The sequence below is a fragment of the Lissotriton vulgaris genome, chromosome 4_1 (assembly GCF_964263255.1).
Source record: "Lissotriton vulgaris chromosome 4_1, aLisVul1.2, whole genome shotgun sequence".
Lineage (NCBI taxonomy): Eukaryota > Metazoa > Chordata > Amphibia > Caudata > Salamandridae > Lissotriton > Lissotriton vulgaris.
The window spans coordinates 726,127,565-726,152,630 of NC_141691.1; the positions used below are offsets into that span (position 1 = coordinate 726,127,565).

At 48.6% G+C, this 25,066-nt stretch overlaps 1 protein-coding gene across 1 annotated transcript in view; it reads left to right on the top strand.

The window, feature by feature from the left end:
• SSR1 (signal sequence receptor subunit 1) overlaps positions 1–25,066 on the top strand; it is a 175,442-nt gene that overhangs the window by 39,276 nt on the left and 111,100 nt on the right. The window contains exons 3-4 of the mRNA XM_086965019.1: positions 13,810–13,903; positions 14,644–14,906. Of these exons, the coding sequence (XP_086821145.1) occupies positions 13,810–13,903; positions 14,644–14,906 (357 nt within the window). The remainder of the gene's footprint in view (positions 1–13,809; positions 13,904–14,643; positions 14,907–25,066) is intronic.

Genomic DNA, 25,066 nt, shown 5'->3' on the forward strand with positions numbered 1-25,066 from the left:
CATGCGCACTTCCCCTTTCTCTATGCAGACTGCATTACATTACGTGTGATTGCTTAACAATCAACGCTGCATTGCACCATTGTGATTGGTCAGTGAGGGCTGCTGTGCTTCCTGTTCTAGAGTTCAACGATGGGAGCAGAGACGCAGCTCCACGGCGCCAAGGTTTGTTTATTTTTATTTTTTTTAAATCTTTATTAACATGAAGGCAGAAGATACACCATAATATCACATGCAGATGTCAGTAGTATAGTGTTTGCCATTACTATCAAATGAAACGGATAAACAAATCGAGTCTGGCGTGGTGTAATTATTAACTTAACAGAGGCATGGATGGGTGCCTCCAGTGTCCATCCCACAGAAATTGTAGATCACAATATAACTAGCCCATTATTCACTCCGTGACCTATCTACCTTCAGTACATTTATCTGTTCCCATTAATTACGAACTATGAAACTATAAAACCCAACTAACGTCATCACTTATCAATAGGTACCACACGCATAAATCCAGTCAGTAACCACTGCACGGGACAAGAACACGATCAATGGTATAGCTGCATTCATGCGCCACCCCAGCATTTACAGGAGCCCATCAACTAGGTCCGTCCCCTCTAATCCTCCTCCGAGTCCAAGTCTTCGTCCTCCGGTAAGGGTTCACATGGTTCTCCCCTGTAGACATTCCAGGGGGCCCAAACCTTGTTCCATTTACGTGGGCAAGCCCTTAGCACGTAAACCGCCCTTTCTTTCACCATCAGCAAATCCATATTCCTGACCCACCTCGCAACCGTAGGCAGTTCTGGGGCGCCCCATTTTTGTGCAATGTCTCGCTTGGCCACTGTCACTGCCAACGTGGCCCATATTAGTCCATATCTGTTCAGGTCATTAGGGTCCCAAATGTTTAATAGGCACTTACGGGGTTCAGGCAGGATCGAAAGTTTAAGGGTCTGGGAGACCGTGCGCATAATTTGCTTCCACACATTATGGGAATGCCAGCAGATCCGAGAATTTTGGAACAGAGTCCCCTCCTCTCCGCAACCTCTGAGGCAGAAGGGGTGTGTAGCCCTCTGAATTCTGTGAAGTAGTGTTCTAGTGTAGTAAGTGCGATGTAGTACCTTGAGTTGCACTAACCTAAATCTAGCTGAGATGCCTATTTCCCTCGGTGATGCAAGTGCCTCGTTCCATTCTGAGTCATTCACGTCCCCTATGTCCTCCACCCATTTCTCTCTAAGTTTCTGTGTGGGGTCAGTCAGGTTATTAACCAGCTTTTTATACGTGAGAGAGGTTGCCGTCTGTTCCATAAAATCCGTCAGCAGTCTGTCTTCTAGTGGCGAGGACTCCGGGAGTGTGGTGTTAGGCGGGATCGCTTGTAGGAGTCCGTGACGTATCTGTATATACCTAAATGTTTCAGTGGGGCCCAGACCATACTGCTGTTGGAGCTGTGGAAACGCAATTACTGTGCCTTTGTCCCAGAGGTCCCCTACCGTGGAAATTCCTATGTAGTCCCATTGTGCAAATCCCTTGCATGCCCTTAAGTTCCCCAGTGATTTCGTGTCCCACAACGGCGTCATCTTGGTAAGTTTCCCTTTCCAACTCAGCCGAGTTTGCGCTGCATGCCACAGGGCCGCCGTATGACGTGTCGGTCCGAGCAGGCTTTTAACTTGTGACAAATTATACAACACGGAGAGCATACCGTCCGTCCCCAATTGCGACCAGTCCGCCTTGTACGCCGGGTCGGCTCGCGGGACGTGGATCCAATGATTAATTATCTTAAGTTGGGACGCCCAGTAGTACAATTGGATATTGGGTAGTGTGATCCCCCCTTCATACCAGCTTTTCACCAATTTATCATGCGCAATACGGGCTGGACCGTTGTCCCACAGTAGATTGGAGACCAGTGCCGCGACCTGTTTGAAGTAACGCGGTGCAACCATGTATGGGGTATTTTCCAGCACGTAGAGAAATCTGGGGAGAGCCATCATTTTATATAATGCCGCCCTCCCAAGGAGGGTCAGAGGCAAGGTTGCCCAGTATTTAACGTCCGCACGTAGGCGAACCATTGGCGGCATCAAATTTTCTGTAAAGAAGTCTGCGGCATTATTTGTGATGAAAATACCCAGGTATTTAAAGGAGGTGGTCGCCAATGTCAGGGGGCAGTCGTCTTGCAACAGCGGTGCCGGGCCGCTAAGCACAGATACTATCGACTTGGACCAGTTCAGGGTGTATCCTGACGATTTCCCGTGCTCATCACAGAGACGCAACAGGGCTGGGATCCCGTCGTTAGGGTTAATCATGCAAATAAGCATGTCGTCTGCATACAGGGAGACCTTATCCTCCCAGCCCTCCTCCCAAGTGATGCCCCGGAACAGTGGCGTTGCTCTGAGCAAGATGGCCAGAGGCTCTAGCACCAGTGCAAAAAGTAGGGGTGACAGCGGGCACCCTTGTCTAGTCCCAATGGGAACGTCGGCGAAATGTGACCATTTGCAGCCACCTGTGCCACCGGTGACGTGTACAGTAACCGCACCCGCGCAATATATTTTGGCCCAAAGCCCATACGAGCAAGGACTGCAAACAGATATTCCCATTCTACCAAGTCGAAAGCCATTTTGGCGTCAAGGGAGAGGATCACTGCTTGCTCCGACAGGAGATGTGCACGTGCGGATTGGTGACGGTACAACGCGTACCGTCACAACGCGTGCTGTTACAACGCGTCCCTTACAACGCAAGTCGTTACCACGACTTGCGTTGGGGGCGCGGATATCGAATAGTATAATTTACTATTCTAACACCAGTCCCCGTGGACACTAGGGAAGGTGTTGGAATAGTAAATTTACTATTTTTAATCTTCTAGCGCCCTCCAGCGCAAGTCGTGGTAACGACTTGCGTTGTTACGGATGCGTCGTAACAGCACCGCGTTGAAACATCCGCGTTGTAACGGAGGTTTCCCGCACCTGCCAGCACGCCATGGACCCTCCTTAGATTCAGTGCCGTACTTCTGTGTGGCATGAATCCCGACTGATCGGGGTGTATCAGGGTGTGTAGGTGCTGAGTCAAACGAGTGGCCAGGAGTTTCGCCAGGATTTTTGCTTCAACGTTGAGCAAGGAAATGGGCCGATATGAGGTGCATGCGGTCAGTGGCTTGTTCGGTTTAGGAATGGCTACGATTGTGGCCGTGCGTTGGTCGAGCGGGAGCTCCGCCCGCTCCACACTCTCAGCATACATATTTAGCAGGGGTTTACTCAGTATAGAAGCCGTTGCCTTATACCATTCTATGGGTAGGCCTTTGGGCCCTAGTGCCTTGCCAAACTGCAACGCTTGTATAGCCAATTGGATTTCGTCTTCCGTTAGGTCAATTTCGAGTTCCTGCTGTGCTTCTTGCGAGAGCACTGGGATAGCAATGTGTTCGAGTGAAGCTGCCGCCTCCTGTGCAGTGACAGTTCGCACCGGGGTGTATATCTCCCGATAGTCTGTTCAGGGTGTGTCTGTAGCTGGCCATCATGCGTGTAGAGTCTTTGTATCCCTCTGTGACTGCCTCCCCGTCTGTCCAACCAAGCCAGCATCCTCCCAGCTTTGTCACCCACGTCATATATTCTATGTGCGGTGTTCGCCAGATGCCCCCTAACAGTCGCTGTGAGGTGAGCCTGGTGTTGTTGCTGTCGGAGCTGTAGTAGGTGTGTAGTTTCTGGGGTGGGGTCTGACATGTGGGTGTTGTTGGCATTGTGAAGTGCCAGTTCCAATTCTGCGAGTTCACTTCTGGAATCCCGTTTATGCCCTGTTATTGCCGCTATAGCCGCGCCGCGCAGGACTGTTTTGTATGCCTCCCAAAGCATCGAGGGTGAGGACGCTGTTCCTTCATTTTCGTTAAAGTAGTGTGTTGTCGCTAATTTGAGCTTCTTTTTTATCCCAGGGACTTTTAGATAGTTGGGGTAAACCGGGTATAATCTAGCACACTTCCTTTCTTTGGTGGTAAGATGGAGTGACACCGGGGAATGATCAGAAATGCCTCTAGGCAGAATTTCCAGTTTATCCAGTGATCCAAGTCCCACCCCCAAAAATAAAAAATAGTCTATACGTGAGAGGCTGTTATGTGTAGCGGAGTAATACGTGTATTGGGTCGCTGTTGGGTTTAACTGACGCCATACATCCGTGAGGCCCATTGCATCCAGAAAACCAGGCAGTGTGGCAGCCCCTCTCGGGCGGTCACGCACGGGAAAGGCGTCTAGTGAGGGGTTCGCCATGGCATTGAAATCCCCCCCAATGATCATATCACCCTCTGGTAGGTCAAGGAGAAACTGGCCAAGCGCTGGCAACGCCGTAGAGTGTAGTGCCGGGGGGGATAAACACGGATACCACACTGAGGGGTCTACCCTCCCATTGGCCATGTATTGCAGCAAAGCGACCCTGATCGTCCGTCTTGCGGCTTTCTACCATGAAAGAGGAGTTCTTTTTTAGGAGTATCCCAGTGCCCCTGGAGCCCGTAGTGAACTCAGCATGCACTGCCATGGCGTACCCACGTCTGTCAAGCGCTTTACACGTATTCCCTGCCAGGTGCGTTTCCTGAAGCAGCACCAAGTCAGGCCCGTGGCGTTTAATGGACTGTAGGACCAGACCTCTTTTAATTTTGTCCCCCAGGCCTCTAACGTTCCATGTGAGCAGTCGCAGAGGGGGCACCACAGCCCCTACAGGGGTGCCCTCAGTGGGCGAATTGTGTACCTGTCGGGCCCTTAGGGCGCATGAACGGTGTTACTGATGTGTGGCAGTGGGGTGTAGCGCTGATGCAGCGGCGTGTGCTAGGGTACCAGAACTGTATGGTCTGCGATAGGACCATGCACCATAGGAAAGTAGTGATGACTGAAACCAATAACATTAACATTTCAACTCTTCCCCCCCTCCCAGCTCCCCTGCGCCACGGACTGACTCCCGCCCGCATCCCCAACTTGGCAGAGTGCTTAATCCCAACCCCAACTATCTTACTTGCTCGTGGGGTCGGTGAACCCCCTACAGGCACCGGCCAATGCCCGCCCTACTCAGCTTCATCCGCTTCAGGGTCCCAATTGCTGCACCTGTACTGTCCCACATGCAGCGTACTAATCAAATCCGGACCGGCTGTCCTGAATCAAGGGGGTCCCTTTCAAGATCGGATTCCAGTCCTGCAGCGTCGTCCCTGCGCGAAGGACTACTGGACGATTGCTCCGCTGGCCTGTCGTTGCGATGCTTCTGGCGTTCTCTGTGTGGGCGCTGGGGTTGTCCCACCTGTCTCCAACCGTCAAGCCATTCCTGTGCCACCTCCGGCGTATCAAAAAACCATGTTTCCTCCTCGGCGACAATCCGCAGTTTGGCGGGGAACAGCATTGAGTACGGTAGACCTCTGTCTCGTAGCGCCTTTTTCACCTCCGTGAAGGACTTCCGGCGCCTGGCCACCTCCGCCGTATAGTCCGGAAAGAAGGCCAGAGTTGAGTTCTGGACCTTGACAGGCGGCGAGACCCTTGCCGCTTGTAGGATTGCGTCCCTGTCCCTAAAGTTAAACATTCTAGCTAGTACAGGTCGCGGTGTTGCTCCTGGCTTGGGCGTTCCGCCAGGGACCCGGTGTGCCCTCTCAACTGAGAAAAAGTGTGACAGGCCCTTAGGTTGCAGCTTAGTTTTGATGAGGTCCTCAACTTATATATCCATTGCACCTTTTCCTTCTGTTTCCGGCAGGCCAAGGATGCGCACGTTATTTCTTCGGGAGCGCCCTTCTTGATCGTCAAGTTTTTCCTGTAGTTGCTTAGTGACTTTTTCCATTCGCTCCATCGCTATTTGCAAGTCTGAAGTGTCCTCGATGAGCGATTTTGTTACCACCTCTACCTGAGACACCCTTTCCGACATTTTCTTAAAATCCGCCCGCAGCAGAGTAACTTCGGAAGAGATGGAGCCTACCGTTGTTTGTACCTCAGAGAGGGTTTTCATAATGTCCTCCAAAGTCACCTTTTTCGTCCCTTCTGTGTCCGGAGCTGCGCCCGTGGAGTTTCGCCCACCGACCTGAGAGTGTCCGTGTTGACTATAGGCAAATTTGTCGAGTTTGGCCTGCGTAGAGGCACTCCTAGTACCTTTGCCTGCCATGGCGTTGTGCTCGTGGACGTATAGCTTGCTCCTAGTGGCGCCCTTAGCACCACTCGCCAATGAGTTGCGTGGCGTCTTCGTCGGTCAGGGGGGTGAATGCCGCCCCGGTTCCAGGATCTGAGTCCGCCCCCCACAGGGCCTAGGTTAGCTCCAGGCAGCGGCGGAGTCGTAGTCACCGCAACCGCTCCAACGTGCAGCGCGTCAGGCCAGGCGTAGCCACTCCAACCTCCCCTCTACCTTTCCAGTCTTGTACCTCCTCACTGGTGTGTAATTGAGCGGCCGGTCGCGTGGCCGCCCCACTTCCCTGTGGGCAGTAGACCGGGCCCTGTCTCGGTGCCCTGTAGTCACCTCGCCGGCCTCTCGGTAGGGTTACCTCGCTCACAGGCGTCCAGGACCCCTCAATGCAGCAGGAGGGCACCCGTCGGTTGCAGCGCCAGGATGCCCCTGGTCATTTAGATGGAGCGCTCCCCGCTGGGATGGCCACCACGGTGTTATTCCCTGGTGTGTCCAGCGCCTTCAGGACGCTCCCCTCGGACGTTTCTCCCTCGTTGCTGACCACTATGCCAGGATCTAGGGGCCCAGTCCCGCCCCTTCGTGAGCCTTGCTTGGGGTCTTGGGTAGCAATGCCGCTGCGGGAGGATGTCAGGGCTTTCGGTGCGAACGATCTCACCTCCTGATGCGTGAGTTAGGCATCCGCCATCCCCAACATGGCGCCCGGGGCCCAGGGGCAGCTCCGTCCGCGTTGGTGCCAGTACAGCAGACCACGGCTCTAAGCAGCCGCCTCCGACGTGGCAGGTCTTCTTGCCCCCCCCCCCCCCGGGGGCTCGCGCCAGCAGTGCGCAGCGTCGGAGAAGCCCTCGTCCCCGCTCCCTGAAGAGGGTGGCCGGTGCCACCGCGTCACTGCCGGACAGGATGTACTTCCGCCGGGACTCTCCAGACACGCAAGGCCTGTGCAGCCAGCCAGTCACAGGCCACAGATCGCCACCGCAGGATACAGCAGCACCCGGCTCCCGATCTCCGCCGGGACTGGATCAGCAGATGCCGCTCGGATCCCCGAGCCTATACCGCCACTTCGGGCGGGGGAAAGTGCGGATGAATGTACGGATTGTACTGCGGGCCGTTATGCCTCGGGGAGCACCCGCTTCAAGCAGCCGCCATGCTCGGCAGTTGGCCACGCCCCCCGTTTATTTTTTTAATGTTTATTTTATATTTGACCCCCCCTTCTTTTTGCACCTAGAAATTGAGAAACTCCTGAGAAATGTTTAACCATTAATTTATAATTCTCGTGCTTTGCTACTCTACTGATCCAAGACTGGCCTCCAGTCTCTATTTTGGAACATATTCAAAACCTTCCTTTACAAGAAATTTCAGACCACAAAATGTGTATCCATAACCTGTAGGTCAACATTTCTTAACCTTTAGACTTCTTTTGACTTCCACTGAGTCTGTACATGTAACCGGGGACCAAGGCTTAAGCAATTTTTGTGTTTTTTACCTCAAAATAATACACATGTACAGAAAGAAATAGACAGTAAACAAAAATGGTAAAATATTAGTCACAACAAATATGAAGATCAGAATTTTAATGGGACAGATTGAACTTTTTGAAAGTTTTATTTCTAAAGGATTATGTGATATGCTAAAATCCTGTTTATCACTTACCAATCTTTTTTTTTTTTTTCTCCTAATGCATGGTCCCTTTTGTTCATTGCACATAAGTTTCAATTGAGATAATACTCCTCTGTATTCTTTTTTTTATTTAACATTTTATTAAAATTAATCGGTCCTCATTGCAATATCATAGTACATGTCAATAGGTTACAATGTATCTGAACCACATGCTACATGACGTAGGCAACAGAGTTTACTGTTCTGTTCATCTCTGCATTGCCATATCTTCTGTTGGTGATGTACAAATACCGCCCCTAAACGCCTTCCATCCTCCCACTCCTCTATATTCGATTGTTTGCTGTACTTTCACTGCTCCCACAAATTAAGCTACGGATAACATTTCAATCAGTTATATACGTTAATAATCTTATAATATTTAATTTTCTCTATCGTGGCACCCCTGAATAGACTCTGCGGACTCCAGGTTGAGAAATGTTGCTGTAGGTCATTTATAGAAATAAACTTCAACTTAATCGTTGGCTTGTGCTGAATGTTCTACAGGCTTGCTCCAAGGTGAAAAGTAACAACAAGAATCAGTTAACTAACTTAAACGGATTGTCCTTGTGGTTATAGACGTCTTCAACCTAGAACTATTGCATGTGTCACATTATGACAAATTTGATTAGCTGGAATTGGAACATTCTATGTTTGCATAAACTTGGCATATGTTCACCTAAAAGTTGATTTTCCCTGTTTAACTTGTGCTCATTACAGTAGGTGTAAGTTGGTTATGCTAAAAAGCTAATGATTTCCATAAGGCGGGTTTCTTTTTGAAGTGGCAAAGTGAGTGATGTGTGGGAATGCTACCCAGAGAGATTATCGGAGCTTTACAGCATTTGCAAGCAATTGTCTCACACCTTTTGTGTGATTATACCAATACGTGGTCCCTTGTTCGCTGTGTCATACCATCCAACCTATACTTCACAGATGTGTGAAACCCAGTCTGACGTAGCTTGTGTTCAGTTCTAGAGCGCCTTGTTTTTTCGTGTGTCATTCACATTCAGTTTTTGCATTTGACAGAGTAGAGAATGTTGCAGTGGGTCAGTACACTACATCCATTGGCTTTATTAATTTGTACGGAATTGCTTTTTGCCTGATCATGTGAACATCCACCTGAGATTGAGTAGCGCCAGGGCTGGTGGTTCAGTAATATGCCTTTTTTCCTTCATACTTGTGTGGGTTTTATTTTTCCACCTGGCAGCTCCTCCGACAGTTCTTCCAGGCTGCATGATTGCCGCTCATTTCATTGTACAATGCACTGTATCTTGTGCAGCCAGTCCTTCCGGGTGGCCATCTTGGATTAGTGTTACTCTTAATCTTACATAATTTTACTGTTCTAAGATGGCCAACATGTGGGCTTAATGTGGGGGTCAATTTTGGAACCTTGAAACAATGTTACTCTATGTATAATACATTTAGAAGAAGATAGCTGCCCTATGCCATGTTAACTATTTTACTTTCTTTATTGCAAGCACATGCCTGCTATGTTTGTGGTGAGAATAATTCTTACGGGGTAACCCAGTATCCCTGAGAACCTGGGCGATACAATAGTAGTTTCAACAATGGTTCCTTCGGGTTTACCAACAATTGCTTTAAGTCATACGTGCGTCTACCGCAGTAGTCAAAACATAACTTTGTTAATTATTATGCTACGTTAATTACCCTTAGAATGCAAAACCAAACAAAGAAAAGGGTCAGGGTGATTTTAATTATTCAGTTATTTTTCATTTTTTGACTGACACCTTAGATATAAGCATAAAAAACTTTTTCACAAGGTACAAAGTACGGCGCAACAATTCTGATCAGTGTGCAAAGTGACATAACGTGAAATATTGTGACATTGTGACATATAAGTGACGTTCTATATACAAGTGAATGAATAATTATGAAAATGAAGAGCAATTATTAAAGGCCAATTCCTGTTTTTTGATACTAGAGTCCAACACGCTATTTTAATTAGCTTTGATGTGCTGGGCACGGTAAGTAGGTCCTTGTGGTGATTCTGTCGACGTTGCGACCCTATGGACACCTTATTTATGGGTCTCTAGCGGGTCTTCTTCAGGACGGGGACTGGGAAAGGATTATTGCGCCTGTTGGTTTAAAAGGAGTAAAACCATCAGGTTTGGATTTTGCACAAGGGATTGTATTGGACAATGTAGTTACAGATTATTACCAGGTCTTCATTGAACGGGCATCCCAATATTCTACTTTGTAAGGGTGTCCTCTGCGATCTTGAATCTACATAACCAAACACAATCATTATTATTGTGCTGATTAAACCACATTCATTATATGGGGATTGTGATCAAACCTCACCGGTGCTTTACACTCGCCTATAGTGGAGATCTTGTATTTAATCAGGGTTATTCCTATTCGTTGATGGCTTTTTTCTTAATTGCCACAATCGTTGTTTTTATTTTCAACAATATTTTCATAATTATTCATTCACTTGTATATAGAACGTCACTTATATGTCACAATGTCACAATATTTCACGTTATGTCACTTTGCACACTGATCAGAATTGTTGCACCGTACTTTGTACCTTGTGAAAGTTTTTTTATGCTTATATCTAAGGTGTCACTCAAAAAATGAAAAATAACTGAATAATTAAAATCACCCTGACCCTTTTCTTTGTTTGGTTTTGCATTCTAAGGGTAATTAACGTAGCATAATAATTAACAAAGTTATGTTTTGACTACTGCGGTAGACGCACGTATGACTTAAAGCAATTGTTGGTAAACCCGAAGGAACCATTGCTAAGTTTGTGGTGGCATTTTCCTTTTTGGGTTTCGCCTGCCGAAGGCTGCGCTCTGCGCAGCTTTTCGGCGCAGGCGAAATCCTTTGCTTACAATAAGGACTTCGGGAACGTCCCCCGGCTCCCATTGGCTAGCTCCATAAATGGAGGCTAGCCATTGGGTGCCGGATCTGTCCGTCAAGGCCGGACCAGATTCGGGGGCGTTCCCGAGAATTTTTCTCTTTTGGCCACTTCATGCTGCGGTGGGCGGGGCTTTTTTTTTGGCTGGTTGAGGTTTGTTTGGGCCATTTGGCGGCCGACCGCCGGCCGAGGAAGTCCAGGTGAGTGGTTCCTTTCCTGTCCGTTCCTTTAGCTGTCCATGTCTTTCCCGCCCCCCCCCCCCCCCGCTGTCCGTGTCTTTCCCGCCCCCCCCCCGCCCCCCCCCCTTGTGAAGCTCGTACTTCAGCCCGTGGGCCTGGTGGAAGTTGTTTGGGGGATGGGCTGCCCCTGACCCAGTCCTAGACAAGTTGGAGAAAGTATGTCGCGTGATTGGGGATATCTGCACATGGCCCAGATAAATGTGAGGGTAGAAAACCTGCTGAGGGGGAAATCTCGTCTGTGAATATTGAGACTATATCTAGTGTCCTGGACACAGTTGTGGTGCAAAATCCTAACTGTCGTGTATGTGAGGTGTCGGGGGGCTAACTCCAGTTACTTGGGCTGCGGGGGTGGTCTGCGGGTTTGTGTGGGGGAGGGCTCCCGGAAGAGCCCGTCTGTTTGAAGTTGTGAAGTGTGCCTGGGGACGGCGAGGAGGTGGGCGGCCCGGGGAGGGGAGCGGTAATGCGCAGCCTGTCACTCGAGCGGCTGTGGGAGTGAAGCGAGACGCCTGCCTCCGGGGCATCCTCCGGCAGACGGAGGCGCCCCTCCCTCCCTGCCCTACCTCCCCCCCTCCCCCCCCCCCTCCGCAAACAGAGCCGAGGGAGCAGCCCGGAGCCGCGGGAGCTGCACAAGGTGCTCTGCGGCTAGAAATCTGTAGCAGAGGAGTTTGAGCTCCGGGCGCTCTGCGGGGGGCGGAGAGGAGAGAGTGGGCGTTGGAAGCCAGCCCAGACAGGCAGAGTGTGACATGCAATTAGCCCCAGAGCTGTCAGCCCAGGGGTCTGCGCGGCATTAGGAGGTGACTGGCACCTCGCCGTGTTTATCGATCGGGCGGGGGCTTACTACATGGGCCGCTGCTCTAATGATGGTGATTTATTCTCCTCAGTTTGTCTCTGGGCACGATCACCCCCGCCCCCCCCCCCCCCCCCCCCTCCCCTCCGGGGTGAGTCAGAGATGGGCTGGGAGGAGAGCATTAGAAGGGGACGCCTCAGAGGTTACTTGAATGACGGGGGGCGGGAGCGGGTCTAAAGAAGCAGCAGTCATCTGCTTACTCCAGCCCCCAGCCAAATTCAAAACTCGTGTTTAATTGCACTGACCTGCTTTCCCCGAGCGCCGAGGGAGGGGGCGGCCTCCATCCGCTGCACATGGCGTGGGGGGTGTTCATGCAGGGCTCTGGCACACGGGGAATTGCTCGTCTTGCCAGCTGGAAGGCTCGGCTCCCTGAAAGTTTTCTCGGTGTCCTTTCGCTTGTCTTGTATCGGAGCGGGCCCTCAAGGTGACATCAGGCCCGCCCCACCGGCTCCGCGGCAGTGCACACGCCCCTTAGCCCCGGCACCGACCTGCCAGTCGGGCTCCCCGGATGTGGCTCAAGCGCTGTGCCCGGCTTCCCACCTGCTCTCCCGGGCCCGAAGGCGCCTCGAAGCCTTGTTCATCTAGGCTGCATCACATTGTTGCCAGGCTTCAAACCTCCTATTGGCACAAGTCTTACTGTATTTAACCAGCTTGTCTTGCTTTTGCCCAGTTCTTCTCTTGGATACTTTATTCTGTGCGTGGGTTTATTTCGGGTGACGCGCGCTGCTGCGTATCTCCCCTCGTAGCTTGGACCAGCCCGTGGGTTGCAGGTTATATTTTTTTTAATAGAATTTCTGTTCTGACTGCCACCGACCCTCCGTTTTCTTTAAACTGGATTTATTTCAAAGATTTCCGGTGGAATGCACGTTCGCTAATCGCCACCCTCAGCCCCTGGCACGGAGCGTCCCAGGGAGTGCCCGGACCTCCTCGTCGCTTCAGTGGATATCAGTCTGGGGCGGGAAGGCTGGCTGCAGTGCTATGGAGTGCTAGAGAGTGCCTAGGGAGTGCTAGAGAGTGCAGAGTGACTAGGAAGTGCTAGAGAGTGCAGAGTGACTAGTGAGTGCTAGAGAGTGCAGAGTGCTAGAGAGTGCAGAGTGACTATGGAGTGCTAGAGAGTGCAGAGTGACTAGTGAGTGCTAGGGACTGCAGAGAGACTGCTAGGGAGTGCTACGGAGTGCGGAGTGTCTGCAGAATGCTAGGGAGTGCAGAACAGCTGCAGAGATTAACCTAATGGCAATGTAAATGACACTGCCATTTATTTATCTGTTTTCAAAACCAACACATAAATACAAATTTTGTCATTTACAATGCCAATAGCTCTAACTTTTCCAAAGGCGAAACCATTGCATTGTAAATGCTTGTTTCTACTTTGATTCTTATTTTAACGTATCTTGCTTGTGTTGTCTTTTTCTTTTGAGTGAGTGAATGCATGAATGACTCAGTGGGTGAACAAATCAATAGAAGAGAGAGTTGATCGTGTTTGATGGATTGAGTGCCTTAATCAGCATTGACCAAAAATGCACTTTCAGATTTAAGCGAACCCTGTTGGCATTGCCAAGCTTGTTGTTTTTAATTGTTTGTTGATCTGAATCTGTGCAGTGCTCGGATACCTGAGCTGGCCTATTTTGAGCACAAATAAATAAAGGTGTTTAAGGATGTGTAAAATGTTTTGAAGCTTCTACAACTGAGAAGTGTACCTATCCTAAGAACTGCATTTAAAAGTTGATAACCTCTCTTTGTGATCCTGATTTTCTCTTTATTTTGGGGGACATAATGCAGATTGGGTCTTTAAATGCTCTTCGAAACTCCGCTAGTATGAAAACACTTGCAGTGTGGTTCTTTACCCTACCACCTTAACACGTTTTAAGTTCCCCTTCAGTGGTCTGGCATTGCTACCTCCCTCTTTAATAATTAACTTGAGTTGTGTTTTGATGCTGTTTCAATGACTTCTGAGTTCTCGCCCGTTGCAGATGGAGCTTTTGAGTGCTATGTAGCTTCTTCGCAACAATTGCTTGCAGTAGGTAGTGCATGCTTGCAACTTTTGTACTTTTAAAAAAATTACTTTTGTCTATTTTTAGGTAGAAGAAGAAAAAGAAGAGGAAGACTTGACATCCGGAGAACCAAAGGCCTCACCAAATGCTGACACAACCATCTTGTTTGTGAAAGGAGAAGGTATATTTTTTAACTTTTTAAATTTTTTTATAGTATTTGCTTTATGCTTGGAGTTACTAGGAAAGGCTTGTGGGCTCTGCCACAGCCATTTTTCGAAACATAAGTTGGCTAACAAATGATTGCAAGAAGATTTAATATTGCAAGAGGACAGTACACATCCACTGAGGATTGACCATTCTTCATGGACCATGTCTTCAAAAGGAACCTTGTTACATTGGAGTAGAAATGCTAGATGAGAAGTTAATCGGACAGGGTTTTGGGATTGTTTGCTTCTTTGCATTCATGTCCCCATTACTGTACCACAGACAACCCTCTAACCAGGAAAGTCTTAACCAGGTAATTGTGGCCTTTTTCTTGCCAGGAAAGAAGGAAGGTGGACTTGCAGCCAAGCCCCTCGCACTTTGTAGCCTGTTTTGACTAGTACCTAAACATATTTATGGAGTCGAACCAAGTCTTCTGTATAGATATATTTCTGCTTATAAGAGGAGTGTAGAATGCTCTCTGTGTTAAATGAACTAGTGTGACAAACCAAACCTCATATCAAGATCACTGTAGAGAGCATTTTTCAGCCATGTTATGCACTTTAGTCGATTGATAAGAAAACAAGGATTCTGCCCAATTTAAACCAGGATAACCAATTATCATGTTTTGTTTATAGTCCGATCGCTGTAACCGTAGCAGTGTTTGTGGTGCAGTATTCCATCTCTCCTTAACAATGATTTTTGTCTGTTCTCTCTTAGATTTCCCTGCTAACAACATTGTGAAATTTCTTGTTGGTTTCACCAATAAGGGTAATGACGAATTTACCATTGAGTCTCTTGATGCCTCTTTTCGATACCCTCAAGATTACCAGTTTTATATTCAGAACTTCACTGCTCTTCCTTTGAACACCGTGGTTCCGCCTCAGAGACAGGCCACATTTGAGTATTCCTTCATCCCTGCTGAACCTATGGGGGGTCGTCCCTTTGGCCTTGTAATCAACTTGAACTATAAAGATGAAAATGTAAGTTATTGTTTTCTGTTTTAATTTGATAAATGTTATTTATTTCCTATCCGTATCATTAATATGCTCTTGTGGGGAGCCAAAAGTGCACTCCTAGTTCTGGTGGTAATTGTTTGCTGTGGTGCACTTCAAGCGACACAGTTGTGTTTAGTGAGACTTGAAGGGCTGTCTGTTTTATTTTTTGCAAACCTATTGTTTACTGTACTTTTGTTGCTCAGTTATATACATCTTTGTATAGGTCTTTGCATATTTATTCACGCCGAGACAGTTTGCTTGACATCTGTCCTGCCAGCAGAAAACGAGTCAAATGTGAACTTACTGAGTAGAATGTTATGCTTCTGACTTGCTTATCAGCAGAATCAAATAAATGCTGATGCAGCCTTGACACCATTGCTTACGTCTGTTAAATGAGAGGTACAGTCTCGCAAAACCACCAGGGCTTTTTGGTTTTGGGCTGTGCAGTAAGGAGTTTGCAAATTTTGCAATGACCACATAAATTATAATTTCGCAAAAGTGAGCATAGGTACCATTAAACTGACGCTTTTAGTGGGCAGCAGACCTCTATAATCAAAAACTATATATATTTGTTTCTATAGCCCTTTTGCATGCTGGTACCTTATACCATACAAAACACATCCCCAGTCCTACAGACTAGCCAATATCCCTTTTCAGCAGAAGGATGTAGTCAAAACCTGCTTCTAGTGCTTTTTGTCGTCTTGCACCAGTCCGCTCCAGCTGCCTGTTAGAAGACCACATTGTATGCTATACTCCACAGAGGCAATCCTTGCTCAGGATTACAGGTCTTTAGTGTCCGTGTCCTGCTTTCTTTTGATGCTTTTTAGGTCTTGCACCTGCGTTACAGTGCGCAGCATTGCTCGCGCAGCGCAAGACCGTTTAGTCCTTGAAAAACTGGGTTTTAGCACTGACCTAGGAATCTCACACGCTCATGCTTTTCCTTTTGTGCTTTCCCATTGACCTTTGCGTGCGTCTTTTTATAAAAGACTGCACGCAATTGGCCAAAGGCGAGCGCATTGCTCCGCCCATGGCCTATTGGTGGTGTCTATTACGCGCTTGGTGCGCGTAATAGACACCAATAGGCCATGTTGTTTCAATTATCGTGCCCAGACATGGGAGCGATAACTGAAAACATATGGCTCGCTGTGGCGGGTGCGCGCGCACACACCACTTGCAGGCTTGTTCTTGGCTGCGGTGTCCTTCCCGAGCGCTGGGCCAATCCCAGCTCCGGCTCCGCAGTCAAGCCCCCAAACACGTGGTCCTTCTCTCCTTCTCGTTTTCATTTCGGGAATGGTGTTTTTAGGCAGCTAAAGTAGCAATCGTTACCATAAAGCATAGTGTTCAGATGCGGACTGGAGGATGAAGCCAGGTTGCCGAGATTCCCCAACCCACCCCCCTAACCCCCCCCCCCCCTCGGGCCATGACATGAAGGTTCGACTGATGCAGGGATTCAAACCAGTTTTCTGTTGTTCTAAGGTCAGCAGCTCTAACCACTAAGCTGCCTCTCTCTCTCTCTCCCCTAAATATTATTCGGTTCAGAGGCCGATCTTGAGGCTTTTCTATCTTGGCCTCATTCTCCTGACCACAATAACCCTTAGAGGTTCCAGAATTAGCCACTTTACCGCTCAAGTTTTCTTCCTTGTATGGCACAGACGGCAAACCAGTGCCGGAGCAGCTGTATAACTAGCGATGATGAGCTTGGCACTTAAAATTAGATGCAAGATGATATTAGCGGCCTCATTATTGCTGAAGGGGCTGAATGCGCAGTGATTGTCTGAGGTTGTTTTCCATATTTTTGCACGCCGTTTCCTAGATCATAGGCTCCTAGAGACCTCCTGCAACACACACCCACTCCCCAATTATTTGCTAATTACATAAATACAGACTGCTACTTTTTATGGCAAAAATAATTAAAACAACGTTTTTGAACGAGGGCGGGGGAAGGTTAGACTACAAGATGAAAAGATTTCTGTTGGTTGCTCTCTCCTGGCGATTGTCGGTGTAGCCAGTGGGACAGTCCATGCGGAGAGGAGATTCCCTACATTCTACCAGAGCAGGAGTGTATATTGAACAGCCAAGCGTAAACATGCAGGCAAGGTCTCACAAAAATATGTCTTGGGTGCCGTCGTGCAGCCTAACCACAGTCAGGCGTCACTGTTGCTCTGACTTGATCTCCAGTTATTTGTAGCTGGTGCAATCTGAAGCGATCTCTTATGTGCAATTGTTTCCGTCAATCGACAAACATAGCAGTTGCTACTCCAGGGGCCTGTAAAGAAGCTATATCTGGAAGTGTAGGAAATGAGCGCCTCGCAGTAGAGCTGCTTGCCATGGTCTCTTCCTGTGTTCTGGGCTACTACTGTTCACTTGCCTCTCCACCACCGTCACAAGAGTCTCCGTCTCGGGAGGCGGAAAAGGAATAGATAGATAGATAGATCAATCGATAACTCATCAGGTCATCGTGGCACAACAAGAGCTGGAACAAAAATAATTTTTCAGCACTACACACAGGGCTCGAGCCCTAAAAAAACCGAAGTGGGGGACTCGCCAAGTTAGGCAGAATGATTTTATGATCATAGGTTTTTCTCTGTTTTATGTCTTGTGCTGTGTAGTCGTTGCTATTTTCATGTATTTGCCCGTCGCAATTTTTTTACAATAAAGCATTTTTCCCGAGCAAGATAAGCATTTCGATCTTCACTTACTCGCATATTTCCTTTTTCTTGAAAAAGAAAGATTATGTTTGTATAATGTTAAAAGTCCCCATGATTGTAATATGGAGATATGGGGGAGTGTAAATATATTGCACTAATATAATTATCTGTTTGTTGCTTACCAGACTCCATTACCAAACGTAATTTATGACTATTTTAATTGGTGTTAAGAATTCATTCTCACTTCCAGGAGATCTGGGTATAAATAGAACATAAGTAACAAGCATTTGCAATGCAATAGGTCTCTCGTTATTATTGTTAAATAATGCAACACAAATAGCTCAAACTTTAATAATGCGAGACCTATTGCATTGCAAATGCTTGTTTCCCTTTCAGTTTGGTTTCACTGTCAATAAGTTTGTCATTCTTCCTGCTCCGTATACCAATTATCTGCCTTTTAGTGCCACCTAGTGGACACTAGGAGAACCTGCAGTATTTCTGCTTAAGATACAACATCCTATTAACAACCAACAACAATGACGGGCTGCCTCACTTGTATGTTAAAGTAAGCAGGAACGATTCTCATTGCCGAGCCATGTTTAAATATTCCTAAAACAGCATATGTCCTTGATAACGTGGGCCTTTTCAAAGTTCTCTGCAGTGTTTTTGTCCCAATCTGCCAGTGTACCACAACTGTCGGAACGAAGTAGGCCCCAGGGTTATGATCCTCCCCCCCCGCCCCCCCCCCCGCCTCATGTAGCCTGTCTCTGAAACAGGCTGACCATTTAGAACCACCTTCTGCCTCCTCTGCCGCTAGTTGAGCTGAGCTCTTGTTTTGCGAAGTTGGCACTTGAGTGCGAAAGCGCTGCCCAGCTCCTTGCTGTAAGAAGCCGCTTTTATTTCATTTATTTTATTTAAAAGGTTTTATATAGCACCTGCTAGACCTGGAGGTATCGGAGCGCTTAACAGGAGTATAAGATCACAGTTACAGGTTATATCGTTACAAAGGTTGCACAGTTATTAGAGCATGGCAATATAGTTACATTACACGGTTGAGATAATTCGGTACAAATACGTAAGGTTAAAAGCAGGCAAGGGGAGAGATTCAGGGGAGGGTGGGTAGGAGCAGGGGAAGTAGACAGATAATGAAGGCGGGAAAGAGGAGGGGAGGGTCAGACACCGCATGGAAAGAGGAGGTGGAAGGGCGACGGGGACACAAACCGGTAGACGAGTCAAAAGCAACGTCCAAAGTCCAGTAAGCTGTGATCCCAGGGGAAGTGGTATCACTTCACTATCTCGGTTGCGACAGGCTCCCTTTACGCAGTGGACTCTCTGAGGGTCTCGGACTCCTAGGCCTACATACTGGGTCCTTCCCCCAAAAAGGGGAGAGGGAGTGCTTTGGCAAGGGGTGCCATACCAAACCTCAACTGTGAGTGGCTCCCTTGGCGCAGTGGACTCTCTGTGGGATCGCTGAGACTCCAGAGTATAGATATTGGATCTTTCCCCAACAAGGGGAGAAGGAGTGCTTAGTCAAAGGGCACAAAAGGACAGGGGAGTAGGCAGAGTAGCAGGCAAGGGGAGAGATTCAGGGGAGAAGGGATAGGAGCTAGGGAAGTAGACAGAGTACTAAATGGGAACATATTTAATTAATGAGTTATTATATAGCGCTGGCTAGACCCGAAGGAATCTGAGTGCTTGACTTGAGGAACAGTAATGTTGCAATTTACATCAGTTAAAAGTTACAAAAGTATCAAGAAAAGCATAAAGAACATAGGGGACAAGGTGCATGGAGCAAGGAAGGGTAAGGGGATAGGAGGGAGATAGGACGTAGAGACTAGGGGAAAATCTGCCCAAGGTCCGGCTGGGGGAGGGGGGGGGGGGGGGAGTGTTTGAACACTGCATCAGTCATTTAGCAACATGAGGAACAAGAAGCGGCAGCACAACCGCACAACCGTAAGAGTACAACCACCATCATGGTAGCCTCTCCACTCTACCAAGTGCTACAGTCTGGTTGGAAGGCCCATAAGCCTTGAGGTGCTCAACAGCAGAGTATCTCAACCCACTACCTTCTATGCCAGTACCCTGCCTGGAGAAGCTAGATTTGGCATCGCTATACACATGGTTAAGCCTATCGTGATACAGACAGCACATCTCCGGCGGTGGCAGGTTCAGCTTTGGATGAACCCCGTCGGCCATGGGAGTCTGTAATCTCCAGTCATTTTAACCATTAGTAGTTGGGCCCAGAGTGGTGGAACAGTACCCCCAGTTTCATTCAAATTGTTTGCCTCCTGCTTTCCTCGATACTTTAATTTCTTCCTGGACGATCTGAGTGTTCAGTTTAAAGATTTGGGAGAACCCTTGTGTAGGAAGCCTGCTCTTTATAATGAGGTATACTGTGCAATGAGTCCAGGTATCCCTTATAAGTGGAAAGGGACTTGCTCTAGCCGTCCCAAGGTGATCTCTTAAGGGGTAGGGTGGGTGAGCAACCCTAGTCTTATAAGGAGAGGAGTGTTCGGCATCTGCTGCATACACACAGTCAATAAATGATGCATGTGACTCAATAAGTAGATCCACACCAATTTTTAAAAAAATGACACTTATCTGTATATGGTTTTAGTCACCAAGAACATCAAAATCAGGTAAGTACTTTGAGTTTTAAGTATTTGCAATTTTTAAAAATCAACACTTAGTGCAAATTCTTGGGTGGTAATGTAATCCTATGGAGAAAAAGAAATATACTGCATACAGGTACATGACAGCGACTTATAGGACCAGTCTTCTGGACTAGAGGGGAGTATGGGACAGACAAGTTCCAAGCAAGGCAGAACTAACGGGTCACCTCGGGCAGCTTTGTGCAGAGGTGCTTTTTAGCATGGGGTGCCCAATGTAAGTTTATGGGGATTGGTCCTGTCACCAAGAGGCTGCAAGGTGGGACTGGGGGACCAGTCTGGCTCAACTACTAAGGGGGCTCTTGTCTCGCGATGCTATTGGACGTAGGGACACCCTTTGGTGTTCTCCGACCATAGACCGTCACGGCAGAGGGTGCCTGCACAAAGCGGCTTTAGGCGGCATCTGGAAGTCCCCCGTTAGCAAATCCAAGGAGGTCTTCGTCTCTGGGGGGCATGCAGGCATCATTTGCTCACTTCGACTTTGACTAGGAGAGGGCACAGGTGCAGTTGTGGCGCTTCAGTGTCAGTCGTCTTCTTTCAGGGCGACAGGATCTGATTTCCTGGTGGCAGGGACTTTCCCAGATTTAGGGATATTAGGGGAGTGTAGGGTAGTAGCCAATACGCTTCCTACCCCTGGGGTCACTATGCCCCCCTTTATGAACACTTCCTGTGGTAAGTGGGCATAACCCTGTTCCATCGTTTCTAATTCTGACAGTGCCAAGATGGGAGACTTCCAATTTTCGTGTCCACATCAGGTAGCCCACCTTAGGGGTGGAACTAGCCTGAGGGTGAACACACCTCTCTGACCAATAGAGTGCCAAAAGACCCTGATCTGGGTGGTTGGCATCTCCTCACCTCGGAGGGAAGCCATATTCGCCTTCCAAAGGGGTGGGCCTTTAATTAAGAGCCCAGATGAACTAGTCTGTGATGGCAGGTTGGTCAGGACCATTCAGCAAGCACATTAGTAGTTGGTAGGTTTTCAAGGGGCACCGTTAAAGTGCCGCTTGGATGCATGTATTAATAAATCCATTACTGGAATCAGCAGGGTTTATTAATACAAGATGTTTGATACTTTTCACTAGTGTCCAGCACATGTACTTAAAATAACTTCCCTGGTGACTTGCAGTAAAGGAGCTAGCTAGTACAGGGGCATTTTTGCGAGTGCAGCTATGTCCACACATGGAGTATAGTGCACCCTGCTTTAGGGCTGGAGGGTGACTTGCCTTTACTGTGTGCATTGTCTGCAGGCATGACACACAGGGATGTGTGTCATGTTGTGTTTTCACTTTTATCTGCACCAAGACACGCAGACTGCAAAAGCAGCCTGCATGAGTTAGGTGAGGGGATCCTTAAGGGTGGCACAATACATGCTGCAGCCCTTAGGGTCCCTCAGTAGTACCCATGGCTTAGGTAACTGGGTTTCCATATACTAGAGACATACAGGGGTGCCAAAGGTCTTGCCAATTGGGGGAACAATTGTACAGCTTTAGAGGTAGATCTGGCGCTGGAGACCTATATAGCAGGAACGCAGTGTACTTTCTGTCAAAATTGTATTGAATGCCAACCAAAAAGTAGGGGTGACATATCAAAAAGGGAGACTTCCCTACATCTTGACCTTGGAGAGGCTGGTATGAAGACCATAGGGCCATTATAACGGTTTCAGCTGCCAGCCCAACCTTGGTCCTGGCCACTCTAAAAAAAAATGTATCCCCCGTTTGAGGCGTCCCAGGGCTATTTTATTTTAACAGCTTCTCTTCTTAAATAGGAGACTGGCACCAAATACCATGAACCCCTGCATCCAAAGAGGTGCTAGAAAGGTGTCATGACGAATGCTTTGGTAGTGCTCCTCATTAATACCCCGGACTTTTAAGAATGAGTGCTTATATATGGCAGTGTGGTTACAACAACTTGGAGCTGTACCGTATGCAGGCTTTTCCTGCAACTCCTTCTGGAACTGCAGTGGCACAGTTTTCTGCACCACAAGTCCATTTGTCTCTGGTTTCAACTCTGGAGTGCATGTACTTTTAAACTCTTGATATAATGCCCACTCTGTCTGCAGGTCACAGTGACCAGGAGTTCCAAATCCATGCCTTGTGCGACTAGTCTAATTCACAAAAGTGTTTATTAAAGGCGTTGATACAGCTGCTGAGATCCATTGTGATTATTCATGGTCCACACAGCAAACTGCTCTTCAGCATCTGGAAGCAAGGGGGCACTTAGTCCTCCACCGCTTTGTTGGCTGAGAGGGTTTTGCAGTGCATGTGGCCACATTACGGAAATTAACCAGTCTGGTGCATAGAACTTAAGCTGGTGTCTCCACTGACCACACAACCAGAAAATATTCCAATAATTCATGGGGTTTCTACTCCTAGACTTCTTTGTAACTCTCCAACCAGTCGGCTTGAGCAGACCGCTGCTTAATGAGAGGACATTTATGGACAGCTTGATGGGTTGGACATGTCTGTATGCTTTCTTCTCTACAAATGCCCACCCATGTCATCAGAACAGTTCTGATGCTGAGGGTCCTTGAAGATTATGAAGAGCAAGGTGTGCTCTGTTATATTTATTTTGTTGCTTTTCTTATAACATCAATATGAAACATTACATGTAAACCTAGAAGGGGACTAGTCTTAAAGTCCATAAAAGACGGTATAGCTACAAATGTGAATTGAGTAGCTTTAAAAAGTTTTTTGTTTTTTTTTAATTCTAGAACTTGCTATAATGAGACTGAAAGGAATTGAGGCAGGATTAACATTTGAATGTATTTAAGGCAGTGAGTGCATGGAACAATCTCCCAGGAGAAATGGTGTCTGAAACACAAAAAGGAATCAAAAGGAGCAAGAGATGCAATGGTGCATAATGGTATTGGTTGACTAAAGGTAAAGCTGGATAAGTAGTGGACTATGCGCAATGCACAAGTTTCCCAGTTCTGCAATAATAGTGCATCTTGTTTGTAGGGGAAAGTGGGTGTTCGAGGCATGTGGGCTGCTGAATTCATATCTGTGCATAGATCGCCACCTAGTGTTGGGTCCGGATGATTGCACATTGTTGTCCTGGAAGAGTCTTCGAAGTATCACGAGATAGGTGGCTCCTCCCCTGGACTACAGTGCGCATGGGCATCGCCTCCATCCCCAGATTGTTTTTTTCCGCCATTGGGTTCGGATGTGTTTCGGTTCCCTCTGTCGGAACCGATAGTTGTTCAACTTATACTCGAGACCAAAAGGTCTTTAGGCTGGGCGTCGGTATAGTTGCGTTCGGGTTTCTTTCTGACTCTCAGCCCCAATCTCTTGCTGCCCTTCCACGTGCTTTCGGCGCGGACGGGCCTACACTACACTCTTGCTATGGAGCGGACTCCGTTTAAGAAGTGCCCGGTGTGTAACTCTAAATACTCACACCTCGATGTGCACCCGGTGTGCAATACCTGCTTGTCACCGGATCACCGCGAAGACGCCTGCATGGCGTGCTCGAAGTTCCGGAGCAAGAAGACTTTAAAGATTCGTCGAGCCCATAGGCTCCAGGCTAAGTTATCAGCTGCGGTGCCCCCACCAGATGATATTTTTCAGGAATCTGTCGAGGACGAAGACGACGTGCAAGGTTCGGACTCTAATCCCGCATCCGAAGGGGAGACCTACGACGCGGGTGAGGAGAACTTTGCCGAAGTCACCGACGAGGTAGGGGACGACGATCAGACTTTAACCACGATGGGAGATAGCTCGGAGGAGGAGCATCCCCAAACAGACTCAGGGGTTAGCCCCCTTCATACGGCCCAGGTCGAGGGATCGCCTTCGGGCCTTACCCAAGATCTAACTATGAGTCCTACGTCCCCGCCTTTGGGCCCGGTCACGGACATTTGTGAACCATCGCTTACTTCGAAGAAAACGAAAGTGAAGCCGACTGGTCCCGCATCCTCGGATGCGAAACCGAAAGCGAAAGTTGAGATGGTCAAGAAGGTTCTGGAGGCGTCAACTTCAAAGAAAGTCAAAATGGCCGACTCTAAGAGCCACGCCAAAATGGCCGACCGGAAGCCCTCGGGGTCGGTGCCGAAGGCGAAATCGACCGACGCGTCTGCGTCGGCTTCGAAAGGGGTCACGGACCCGAAAAAGGCTCAGAGGAAGCGGCAGGGCGACGACGCTCATGGCCATGGGGCGCCGGCTCCGAAGAAGGTGGCTGCCGGCGATCAGGCTCTCGACGACGGGGGGTCAGTCGGACCGGTCAAGCCCTCTGCGGCCTTGACGACGAAGGTAACGGAATCCCTGCAGCGGATCCGAAAGGACAGTGTGATTCCCGCTCAGGACGCTGTGGCGCCTAAGCTCCCACCTAAGCCTGCGAAGGGGCAAACGCCTATTCGTTTCACCCTACCACCCAAGACGGCGCAGAAGGCCTTCGCGTCGACACAGGGCAGACACTCGAAGGAGGTATTAACGCCGAAAGCTACCTTGGTGGCGTCGAAGCTTCGGCTCCAGCCGCTTGCTGAGGAAGAACGTCGTGAGGTAATCATCGACGCCAACACCGGAAAACTGTCTCTCCTCAAGAGGAAGATCACGACGGAGCCGGCGTTGGAGCATTTCAAGATCCCTCCCAAAAACAAAAGGGACTCTTCGACTCTGGTGGAACCGGTGTCCCCACAGGCCCTGGAACTCTCGCCAGCGCATTCCCCCGCAGCCGATGTGGACGAAGACGATGCCGAGTACACCTATCCGGCGTACTCGGATCCGGAGGAGGAGCGTGCCCCTTGGTCCGCCGGAGGCGACACGGAAGACCCGCAATCGGGTCAGGACACGCAACTCTTTGCGGCCAAGACGTCCCCGACGGAGGACTCGGCAGCCTT